Source organism: Choristoneura fumiferana, chromosome 17 (assembly GCF_025370935.1).
Source record: "Choristoneura fumiferana chromosome 17, NRCan_CFum_1, whole genome shotgun sequence".
Taxonomy (NCBI): Eukaryota; Metazoa; Arthropoda; class Insecta; order Lepidoptera; family Tortricidae; genus Choristoneura; species Choristoneura fumiferana.
In genome coordinates this window covers 1,659,740-1,672,916 of record NC_133488.1, presented here as the reverse complement: position 1 = coordinate 1,672,916, position 13,177 = coordinate 1,659,740, and the positions used below count along the sequence as shown (strand labels likewise).

Below are 13,177 nucleotides of genomic sequence, written 5' to 3'. Positions count from 1 at the left end.
CAGCTGAGTACCTCGCTGTGCCTTGCTCGGCAGTCTTAGACGCGAAACCGCGACTAACGCACGCGAGTGATAACCCGACCGGTCGACCGATCAGTTTGATTACCCGTACAGCATGGTGAGTGTTTGTAAACTTGTCGCTTGAGCTCTTTGCGGGATTTGAACTACTTTCAATTGTTTTGTTTTTTCATTTGGGAGAAATATTACTCAAAAACAAAACAACACTGGCTAGTGTTGTTTTGTTTATAAGTAGTATTTCGTTGCGGTACTGCCTTATATCTGATACACTGTAATTTAATAGCAAATCATTTTACTGACTGATATAAAAAAATCTTAACAATAGGTACCTACTACAAACGCGCAAGTTCGTGAGGCAGAATATTTTCATTAAATTTAGTACACACAACACATAGTTTATACCTTCAACTAACATACAGCTATGATACATACATGTATTCCGGAAAATTACATAGTTCCACAAGTTGCGATCAACAGCTACCTACCTACTGTTAAGTGTTTCTTAATGATAATGATTTATATGTCATATTTTGGAAATAAACTACCTAATTCTCTAAATGTGAGAAACGTCATAATCATCTATCTATTCTAATTGTCGTCCAATAAATATTATCTCATATTTAATCACGCGTCTTGAATTAAATATGTTAATTAAATAGTCATTTAATGCAAACAACTTGCCGATACAATACTACTTTATAGTGTCAATAACGAGAAAATATCTGTTTTTGGACACGACAATACAAAAAATAGTTTTTCTTTCGATGACATAATGCGAAATTAGTTAACAAATTATAAAAACCACTGTTAAAATAAGTATTTCTTTAATCTAACGATAATAAAGGTGAACGATGAGCACTTATTTACTATCGAGACTAGGAGTTGGAGCCTATCACAATATTCAAATTTCATACATTAGTTGTGATCAGGCTTTAAATTGAGTAAAGATATATAGTTTGGATGACAAGGCAAGTACAATTTTTATGATTTAAATTCGGGTTTTGTTCCGCGTACCTTGATAGAAATATCGAGTTTCTCTAAAATTTAAAATTGAGTAAAGATATATAGTTTGGATGACAAGGCAAGTACAATTTTTATGATTTAAATCCAGGTTTTGTTCCGTGTACCTTGATAGAAATATCGAAATATCGAGTTTCTCTAAAATAAAATAAAACTATACTACTATATTTCGGTTCTTTTACCTTTTCATTGTACTTGTAGTGTCTACTCTTGTGTCTGATATCCTGTCAATCGTTCAAAGGTTAACTGGAAGAGATCCCTTTAAGGGATAAGTTCGCCTTTGTACATCTTATTATCCTGTGTTATGTTATTTTCATGTGTTTTTATGTACAATAAAGAGTTTTACAATACAATACAATACAATACTATAATTTAAATCAGAAAAATTAGTAATGACTGCGATAGTCTAAAACATTGTGATAGCAAGTACAGTCAACAAAAGGTAATAGTAGCAGTATTTAATAGTGGCATATTTGCTGGTCTGTTTCGTTTAAGTCTTATTTTCTTAAGTTGTTTTCTATATTGTACCGTTTTTGCCCAAATAAACATTAAACATTATTCTGCCGCGGCCACGAAGACACCGGCCATCTTTACCTTAATATTATCTTTAATATTATAAATGTGGAAGTAAGTCTGTTTGTTTGTTTGTTACTGCACGCTTGAACCACTTTAGATAAAATTTGGTACACAGATAGTTTGAGGCTCAAGGAAGGAGAATAGTTTTCTTCGGAGATCAATTCTGTGACGGGATAACTAGCAATAAACGAATTCGGGGCAGGACAAAAGCTAGTAAAATATATTTCCATCGTAAAACTTCGACCCAAAAAAACTTTTTAACGACATTTTAAAAAGTGTTTTAATTTTGATTCCTGGACCGTAACATGTCAACCTATATTCCTGTATTTCCAACAGTATAATACTTATTCTCGTGCCCTGGCAGAATTTCAGCTGTCTGAGAAATTGCAAGCAAAGTGAAAAACATATAAATCAAAGTAATAATAGCTTTACATCGCTCTCGTGACATAGTAATGGAAAGGTGAATAAACTTTCGTGATTTAATCTTCTATCTATCTTTAAGTTTTCCTTTCCTGTTTAGGTTAGCTTGAAAAGATCCCTTTTAGGGATAAGTTCGCCTTCGTACTCTTTTGTTTAGTTGTTTTCTTTTTGTATTATTTTTGTGTTTTATGTACAATAAAGTATTTACATACATACATAAATTAGTGGTATTCTTGAAAAGCATAGATATAGTTGTCACATTCTTACTACCTATCTTTAGATTAGGTCGATCCTGAAGTTGCTACGATGAGACTAAACTAAATATTAAAAATTATTGAATGCAAGTTTGTTGTTGACTGTACTTGCATTGCCATTAAATTAGGGACTTGATAATAATAATTTATTGAATCAGGCGTTACTTTGCGGAGGTCCATGTCAATGAACTAAAAGAATTCTAAAAGAAGAAGAAAAAGGAAGAGTCTAACATCTGGTAGCATGGTGTACGGTTGTGTTGCTCTGAAGATGAGCTCTGGTTGCGTTCGAAACGCGTCAGTTTAGTGTGGTGGTGATGATAGATGGATTTGTGTGTGTTCTTCAGTGTGGAGGTGGAGGAACCTCATGAACGCGCATATCTTGCAAAAACTTAGCTATCATAAGGTCGCGGGTGAGCAAGGAAATTCTTTTAGTTCATTGATAATAATAATAATTATGAGAGTGGCCAAGACCAGACAGGCATTTATTACCAAGTACGTCGTCATGAAGGTTCACTGATCCACATAATACGACCACGACCACTCTGTCAAGAGCGTAGCGACTTCTTCAGTTATTTGCCAACTGAATTGGACTGTTACTATGGAGAGTAAGACAGTCGGTGAAATTACTGGCACGTGAGGTATCCCATCTTAGGCCTCTAGGTTGGCAACGCGTCTGCAATACCCTTGGTATTGCAGATGTTTATGGGCGGTGGTGATCTCTTACCATCAGGAGACCCACTTCGTCGAATAAAAAAAACATATATATTTTTTTCAAAGTAACTGAATCTTGCAGTCTAGTTTTCAGGGCAAGAATAGTTTTTTTTACTATAGTTGCGTCTGGATATATATTATTATTGTTTTATGGCGTCAACTACTCAAATAATATTTGATAGATTATTTTTGTTTTGCTAATATATTTTTTTAAATGTACCTACTCTGATAGTGTTTATACCTACCAACAATCCGGCCCAGTCCACGTGCAAAACAAGTAAATTAGTCATCGCTAATTTACTATATCATTAAGCCAATGCAGTGACACATTCGAAATAACGGTAACATCCATAATGTTTACATTTAGAAAATTACAATTATCAAACCTACGTGATGTCCAAATAAGGCAAATGCTTTTAATCAAACATGGTTCACGGGCTTCGCTGGCTAATACTGACAGACAGGCGCCCACGTTCACGACTAACAAATATAATAAAAACTTAAACATGATTAACGGTGCAAAAAGTTATCTATCAATTTATCTGACCGTTTGTTTTATAAGGTTCGAGTTTTTAAAGTAACGTTTAATTGAAATGATGCACGAATCCGTTTTTTTTTACTAAATAAGTTATGAAACCCCTTTTTGGTATCCTGCTGTGTCACCTAGTAACATAGTTTTAGTGCTAGTTCTAGTCTTAGCTTTAGGTGGTACATTTTTGGAGCCAAAATAAACTTTTCTTTCTTTCTTTCTTTCTTTAAACGTCTATCCGATGCGAATTCCGCATAAAATTCGTACTAACGGGCTTCCTACACCACAATCCTGGCCTGACTTGTTAAGGTTTAACGGTTTAACTGTTTCGAAAATGGTTAAACTGATCGAGTGTTGCCATAGTTTCTTTGCGAACTTCTTTCCGCTGGCGTTCGTGTCGTCATAGTGTGTTGTAATGTTCTTTATATGTTTTAGTTTTTAAATGGGTCCCACTGAAAAACAGCGTTGCGGCTTGCCGTAACATTATGCTGAGTGGGGCCCACTTTATACTATTCGATGTTATTTTTATTCTTTTCATCTTAACTATTTTTATGTGTATCGAATATATGTGTAAATAAATGTTTCTCTCTCTCTCTTTTCATAAAATGTTTTTTATGAAAATTTCAGCGTTCTTAATACAACCGTTTGGGCTGGGCATTGCTAGCCAAACAATCAATCAGTCCCCAGTATCCTGCAAAACAACTGACTTTACTAATGTTATTTTTAATTACCCCACTACTTATTACACTTTTACTTACATAAGTATCGGGATCTTATTAATATTTTTCCATAGCGACCATATTTTACACAAATATTCGACCTTGCTAATTTTACAATATGGTAAGTACAAAAAAAAAATCGTTAAACATTTTATTCGTTTTAAATGAATTCTTCATAGGTAAACAAAATAAAATTATGATTAAATTTCAAATCCCAACGCAAAAAGAGGGGTGTTGTAAGTATGTATGTATGTATGTAAACTCTTTATTGCAAATAAAAATAAAAATACAAATACACAGAGAGGAGAACAAAGGCGAGTAAGTTTGACCGCTATGTGTGTCTGTCTGTCTGTCTGTGGCACCGCAGCTCTTAAACGGGTGGACCGATTTGAATGCGGTTTTGTTTATTTGAAATTAGGGCTTTCAGTGATGGTTCCTAGACATGTTTCATCAAAATCGGTTCAGCCGTTTTTGAGATACTGAACTTTGACAAAGTCGGGGGTTTTACAACTTTTCCTTGGTTAGGTTAGGTTATGTAATTGCGTATCTAAATAAGCGGAGCCTGGAAAAGGGATAAAAGTAATCGTACTCCACATGCCGTCAAAAATAAGTACGTTTAATTTAATTAACCATGCATTACTTAACACTGGTAATTGGTTCGTCAAAATCACTCTTCTTTACGTGTTCTGTACGTTACTCTTCTGTACGTTACTCTTCTGTACGTTACTATTCTGTACGTTACCTATTTACATCAACATAGTGACATCGACGAATGTCAATGTCATGAGAAAGGCGAGCTACGTCGTTGCATCTCCCGGCCACTTAGTTTTATTGGCTTCTAACTCCATCTCATCAGCAAACAATGGCTTTACTTTTTTTGTGTTTTAGTGTTTCGAGTTTAGCGAGCGCTCTTTGGTTGCATTGAAAGCTTTTTGGAAGACCGGCCACTTTGTTGCTTCGGTTTTTTTTACTTAGCTTATAAGAACGATTATAAGAACGAAAAATATATTTTTAGTTAGTTATATATAAAATAGGCTTACGTCACAAATGTAATATATGTTCATCGTGTCAATCATTACTATTACATTGGTTTGTTTTTTTTTTATCCCGGACAATTTACACAATTGGGGTTTTAGTCACTGACTGGTTAGCGCTAGTATCGTTCAGTCTGCTCCACATTAAATGTTGCACAAAATTTTTGTGCCACGTTTGGGATTGGTTTACCTAGCTAACCCCTGTTTAATCCATTGATTAAATTTATCTGACGGATAAGTTATGCCGTCTCTGTTTGTTTTGTTCGAATAAACGGCCAGACTACCAGACGACCAGACGACCAGATGGCCTAGTGGTTAGAGAACCTGACTACGAAGCTTGAGGTCCCGGGTTCGATTCCCGTGTCGGGGCAGATATTTGTATGAAAAATACGAATATTTGCTCTCGGGTCTTGGGTGTTTACTATGTATTTAAGTATGTATCTATCTATATAATTACTCGCATATTTATCCGTTGCTTAGTACCCATAACACAAGCTTTGCTAAGCTTACTTTGGGACTAGGTCAATTGGTGTGAATTGTCCCGTGATATTTATTTATTTAAACGAAGACGGCATCACATTTATCCGTCAAATAAAATTAATCAATGGGTGGTGAAACAGCCCCTAAATATACTTAACTAAATTAACCAATCGGAAACACTTCCTCGCACGTCATCTAGCGGTATTCCACATACCAGAAAAACTCATTTGATACGATCATGGCTTTAGTCGAGCAAAGATTCATCCAATTGCGAATTGGCAGAGTTGACTAAAATAATAAACTAAGTTGCACTCGAAATAATCGACAAAATACAGCGTACCGTTTCCATACTGAATCACGCAACAGATAAGTTAGCGACAAATGTGACACCTGCTAATCTCAAACTTATCGCAGTTATTCACCTGGCTGAATGAATGAAATTGCACGTTGCGAAACTGCCAAGTGTCCACACGTCATAGTATGAACTGATAGCATTTGATGCCTAAGCGTTCATCACATCAGCCACAGGACGTCCACTGTTGGACATAGGCCTCCCCCATGGACGTCCAGTTGCTTCGGTTGGAACCGGCCTGCATCCACCGTGAACTTGCAGCTTCCGGTCATCCGTCCATCTCGTTGGTGGATGTCCTACGCTGTGCTTGCCTAAACGCTTCTTCCGGGGAATTAAAACAGCTTATATAGGCACCTCACTTAAAATGAACTGTTTCTTGCTACGAATAAATATTGTTTCTTGCTATATTTTAGCTAAGGTTGCAATACATTCTTCCATCCAAATTGTAAGTTTCTTTGCGAACTATTTACTTTCCGCTGGCGTTCGTCATCACAGTTGTGCATGTTCTTATGAGTTTAGTTTTAATTGAGTCCCAATCAGCAGCGTTGCGGCTTATTGCAGCATTATGCCGAGTGGGGCTTACCCCTTTGAGTTTTTGAAATTGATAGCAGAAATTACATTTCAAAACCACGAGCTTTACAGTGACGGCAAAACATCTCGAGAAAACTTGCATAAATCTTCGAAGCAATTCCATGGTCCGTGTGAAGTTACCAATTCGCACTGAGCCCGCGTGGGAGCTACACGGCGCAAGCCCTCTCATTCTAAGAGTAGATTGATATGATGATGAACTGAAAACAGTCTCCGGTAGTTCATCCGCATATAGCGTCTGTGTGTATGTCGGCGGCCGATCGTAAAATCCGTCAGATCACGAAATTTCTAGGCATATCATGAAATGGCGCCAGAAGTTGGCCAGGCATATCACGATGTGCCTGAGAAACAATACGACAGATCGATTAGAGCACCGCATTCGTCGATATTCCTAGATCTATACCGGGCACATCGTGATATGCCGAAAAAAATAAAAAAAATTGTACGACGAGCGAAGCGAGGAATGTTTAGTATGAATTGTGACCACAACGCACGAGTCGAGCGAGCGAAGCGAGCGTGCCGCGGCAGCGGCCGGCGAAGTGCCAGAATCGATGTGGCGGCGTTTCATGATACCTATGCCTAGGAATTTCATGATCTGCCTAAACGTCACTAGGGAAATCGTTAAACGGTGAGTTTTGAACGATATGGCAGCCAATTCATAAAATGGCGCCATTTCACGATATGCCTAGGAATTTCGGGATTTGGCGGATTTTACGATCGGCCGCCGACATGTATAGCGTTCTGATTTGCACTTCGCGAACAGACGGACAGCAGCACGTTAACATTATTATATCGCACAAATCACGCCGTCCGATGCACGCGGCACTGTTAGCCGAAACAATTATAAATACTTGCGATAGCACGTGGGTTCCGTAGACGCCTACGCCATATTTTAAGAGACTAAAAAACGTGGTTATCGAATCGACCCGTATGTAATAATGTCAGATTTGCAGTGGAATGCACAAACTACTGGAACTGCCTACCACGTAAGTCTACCACGCAAGCTCTGGTGCCGCTTCTCTCCTTCAGAAAAGTAACTTTTCCTCCCTATCGAGAGGGAGCAAAGTGCAACTTTTCAGTTCAAGGCTTTTCTAAGCGTTTTATTGCAAATGCAATTTTTTTAAGTTGATAATTGTAAAGCCACGCCAATTTCTATGCTGGTTGTTCTTTAATAATATTAAGATTTTTCTTTTTCAAGTTTCTTAATGCTCGGTGTGTAAAGTTGTATGAGCCACTCGGGAGCAAAATTATTTTCATCTTGGGCGTTAACACTTGAATCCCTCATTACGCTCAGGATTGTATTGTATTGTATTGTTCCCTAAATTGGACTATAGGCACTTTCTATACCTACTTTAATTTTATAAGGGTATTCTCTTTAGTTAAAAGTATTTGAATGGTAACTACCTACAAGGATAATCAAATTTAATGAAATGTCCGATTTGACCGATATCATATGAATATAGGTAAGTATTAGGAAAAATAAAATTAATGATAGTGCCAAACAGCCAAATTAGAATAACACGATCTACAAGTTCCCACTTGAAGACCAGTTCGAGGGAAGCACAATTTTAAAAACGTTTTATTAATTTAGAATCAGAAAAAATACTAGGAAAGTGTTTGTTCCAATCTAGGAAACCGCATTTTTTCCAAAATATGAGCATGGCAGCATAAAACCATTATTAAAATGCATTAACCGTTTTTGGTTCAGATATCGCACTAATATTATAATAAATAAATATCACGAGACAATTCACACCAATTGACCTAGTCCCAAAGTAAGCTTAGCAAAGCTTGTGTTATGGGTACTAAGCAACGGATAAATATAATTATATAGATAGATACATACTTAAATACATAGTAAACACCCAAGACCCGAGAACAAACATTTGTATTTTTCATACAAATATCTGCCCCGACACGGGAATCGAACCCGGGACCTCAAGCTTCGTAGTCAGGTTCTCTAACCACTAGGCCATCTGGTCGTCTGGTGGTATTATAAATGCGAAAGTTTGTTTGTTTGTTACTTCATCACGTCGAAACCGCTGAACTGGTTTAGATGAGATTCGGTATATCCTCCTGAGTCCTGACGTTTTAAACAAACTTAGCGTTTAAGACCTAAACATGGTTGACCCGCTTTGTTATTTTGGATTTTATTTCAAAATCGTTAGAATTCTTTATTCAATGAACAATTTATACTTTGTAAAGTACATTCGGCCGTTATTCTTAGTGTTAATTAGTCCTTTATAAAGTACGCGAGGACTTAGGAGGATAGGATAGGTACAGATAGTTCGGGTCCCGCCCGGGGCCTTCCCCGGATATAGGATAGTTTTTGTTACGGAAAATTGCATAGTTCCCGCGGGATGGCGATAGCCGAATTCTAAGGGGGCGGAGGCGCGAATAACGGCTAGTATTTCATATATTGCCGTATCATATATAATCTTAATAAGCTAAAAACATATCTCTATCCAGCGAACACTTTCACTCTTACTGGGACATAATGATCTCCTCTACAGGACGTATTTCTCGATCAATTCACTAAAAACTTTGAGAACAGGTTCGGTAATTAAGTTTATAGATTTTTTTTTATCCATTCAATTCAGGGGTTGAAAACTTAAAATTTCATAGTTGAGCTATTTTGAAAAACTCGAGAAGTTAGCACTTGCACCAAGGTGTTTCAACACCCGAATATGTACAAATACAAATATTTTTATTAACAGAAACATATTTGATACAATACAGAACATATCTATCAGACTCCAAACTAGGCTGAGCCTGTATCTTGGACGTCTGTATGTGGCCATTTTGTCTAACGCTCTGAGATTCGCCATCGCATTCACCATCTCCTTCTACCCTCATCTTCTACTATGTGACAGAGCGAAGTTGTGAAAACGATTGCGATTTCAATTGCGTTAGACAATAAGTCCTCTATTCGGATTATTCGGAGTAGTTCTTTTGGCAGTACAAAAAAGAAGAATTATTGTATGAAATGAACTAAAGGGTTACTCAAAGTGGGGTACGCGAACCCCTAGGGGTTCGCTATTCGACGGTAGGGGGTTCGCGACAAGGTTTACGTGATGGTGGCTGCAAGACTGGCAAGGTGATTAAGATTGGTTTTTGGAGTCTTTTTGTATTTTTTAACTCCAAATTTGTTACTTATTTGTTTGTTATTTGTTGTTGGTTGTTTCAGTTTGTATTTTCATTGGCAAGACGATTCTTACCTATATTTGTTACCTTTTATTGAAATAAATAATATACACATTATATTTAATAACTTATATAGTTTCTCCAACATCCAGTTTTATTACTTTATTTTGGGGGGTTCGCTGTCGTCTAGAAACTTTAACAGGGGTACGTGGAGCCATAAGTTTGAGAAACCCTGAACTAAAGTAACTACTGCGATTAATCCACCTGTTCTCTTCTCAGTAAATGAATCGTGTTCCTATCAATAATTCATCGGAATTTATGTAAACGCCCTCCCTGAAATCATAGTTGCACACCCATTACGCCGTAACATGCTAAACAAACGTTTTACGACGAGATATTTTTACACCCGAGAGGGTTTCCGAAGCGCACGCTGGAATCCTAAACCAAACATCTTAGTCAGATTCTAATACCGTTGGCACTCTCACTAGTCGATTTGTCACTTAGATAAATACAGGAATTTATTGTTGGACCGCCGAGCTGGACATTACAAAGACGAAGTAATCCTTGAAAAGTTTTGACCAGCTATTTGCTGCTAGTGCTGCAAATATAGTGTGCATTATAGTGCTGGTTTTCAACCAGCGATATGCTGAGGCGGGACCTTTTTATAGCGGCAACATTTCCTATTGTTATTTTATTTATTATGTGTCATTGCTGTTATAAATAAATTATTTTCTTTCTTTCTATTTTACGCTTTGGCGTGCAATTTCACTGGCGTCCTACGGGAACTTTGCATTTACCGGGATGAAAAGTAACCCCATGATTAATCAGGGATATTGTAGATTTTTAGTGGTGAAAGAGATTTTAGAATCGGTTCATCATCCCAGCCTATATGCGTCCCACTGCTGGGCACAGGCCTCCTCTCAGAACAAGAGGGCTTGGGCCGTAGTTCCCACGCGGGCCCAGTGCGGATTGGGAACTTCACACGCACCATTGAATTGCTTCGCAGGTTTGTGCAGGTTTCCTCACGATGTTTTCCTTCACCGCAAAGCTCGTGGTAAATTTCAAATGTAATTCCGCACATGAATTTCGAAAAACTCACGAGGTGCGAGCCGGGGTTTGAACCCACGACCCTCTGCTTGAGAGGCGATCGGTCAAACCACTAGGCCACCACGGCTATATATAGAATCGGTTCAGTAGTTATTAATATTATCCTTACGAACGACGAGGTGTCGTAAAACTCGGTTCCCTCCTGATTGTCAAATTTTTAACACGTTTTCTTAGCTTCACTTGTAATTACATAGGTTACATCTATGTAACGGAATCTTTGATCTTTCACCCCGCTTATTATTGCAGTATTGACATCATATCTCGGCCTATAATGTTCCACTGCTGGGCACAAATCCCCTTCTTTTAGAATGGGAGGGCTTGGCCGTAGTTCCCATGCGGGCCTAGTGCAAATCGGGAACTTCACACACACCATTGATTTGAATTGCTTCGCAGATTTATTAAGGTTATAAAGCTCATGATAAAGATACTTTTTAAATGTAGTTTCGCACATGAATTTCTAAAATACAGAGGTTCCCTAGGTTCAGAGGAGCCCGGCAGATGATAGAATAAGTTTAAACAATCGTTGCGCACTATCCAAAATGTATGTAGATGACATCTTTATTGAAGGAACTGTTGAATTTCGTAAAACGTAGTCCACACCTTCGCATCAACACTGACAAAGAACAATTCGTCAGGCGACTTTGACCCAATCTTGAATCCATTTATATCAATCTGCGTGAATTGGAGTGGATTCTGGAGTGCGTAGTCGACAATAACGCCCACGCGCGGACTATTCTCGTCCTAGTTTTGGGTCGGCGCGCGCAGGGTTGCACTGTTATGATATAAAACGTCCGAAACAGAATCAACGTGACGTGATGCTGTAAGGGCGAGAGACGCTACTTCACTAATTTTTAAGTGACACAAATGATACAACAGAGTAGTTGCTCTGCTCTCAGAAATTTCTCGTGTTTTACAACTATGTTTAATGTAGATGTCTTTATGTGACATCATAGCTCCAAAAGACGAAATGTTTCGGATGCAAAGGCTGGTTTAATCATACTTAACTTTATTTAGGATTCGTTTATAGCGCGCCCTCGGGAAGAACAATTTGTTTTAGAATTTCTTTATCCTATTACTAATAGAACTAATGTGCCGCAAAATTCATCTTCATCATCTTCGCCATCATCAGCCGGAAGACGGTCACTGAACAAAGGTCTACTATTTAAAACACCACAATTAACGAACCCCTCGCCACTTGCATCCACCAGTTACCCGCGGTTGGTGTGGCCTACCAAAATTTTGTTTTCGGTTCGTTATCGCCACTGGAGGACTTTTCTCCCTCAATGGTTAACTATTTATTTTTTCAGCTTTAACTTCAAACTCAAATTATATCAGCGACTTTAGTTCTTCGGCAAATTTCCACATTTTTTTGTAATATTAGTAGGATTTCCTTGCGTTTAGTTAGAGGCATTAGATGGCTTTGATCGCTGACGACACCAGTGACAACCTGCAGCTAAAGCAAACTGTGTAGCGTCACGTCTGAAACGCTATTTACGTGAATTCGCGAGCATATACGAAACAGATCGTGAAATCGGAGATTGCAAGGTTAACCTGCATCAGACATCCACTGTTGAACAAAAGCTTCCCCCTTAAACGTTATAATTAAGTATCTTCTCGAATACTTATTATTTTTAACAGATGTAGTACTTAACCTATCCTTTCTTTTGTGCTTTTTCCGAAGCGGTAACGTTTCGTGTGCTCTGCCTACCCCATTTGGGAATACATGCGTGATGTTTGTTGTTTTGTTTTTTGTAGTACTTAAGACCTAGACCTGGGTCGCCAGCTTTGTCATTTTGGATAGTATATTAACATCCTTAGAATTATTTATTCAATACACAATTAGTATTTCATAACACATCATCATCATCATCAGCCGGAAGACGTCCACTGCTGACCAAAGGCCTCCCCCATAACACAATTAACAGTTTCATAAATCATAACACATTCCGCCGTTATTATTAGTGATCATTTGTTCCCTATAAAGTACGCGGGGACTTTCAAGTGTAGGTAGCGGACATTTTTTTTGTCGTTTTGTAAATGTGAAACTTCATTTAACGGTATTTATTTTAGAGCTTGTTAAAGCATTGATTAGCTCTATGAGTGTGTCTGTTTTAAATTTTGTACGTGCTTTAATATTTTTTAAACAATTATTGGGTTCATAGCTACGGGAACAATTAATCAATTTTTCTATAAAAGCATAAGGTAAAAAAACGTAATTGATAAAATTC

At 37.7% G+C, this 13,177-nt stretch overlaps 1 protein-coding gene across 1 annotated transcript in view; it reads left to right on the top strand.

Moving 5' to 3' along the window:
- Nucleotides 1-8: 8 nt before the first annotated feature.
- Nucleotides 9-13,177, top strand: part of LOC141437323 (transforming growth factor beta-1-induced transcript 1 protein-like) — a 35,530-nt gene continuing 22,361 nt past the window's right edge. The window contains exon 1 of the mRNA XM_074100609.1: nt 9-115. Within this exon, the coding sequence (XP_073956710.1) occupies nt 113-115 (3 nt within the window). The 5' untranslated portion in view covers nt 9-112. The remainder of the gene's footprint in view (nt 116-13,177) is intronic.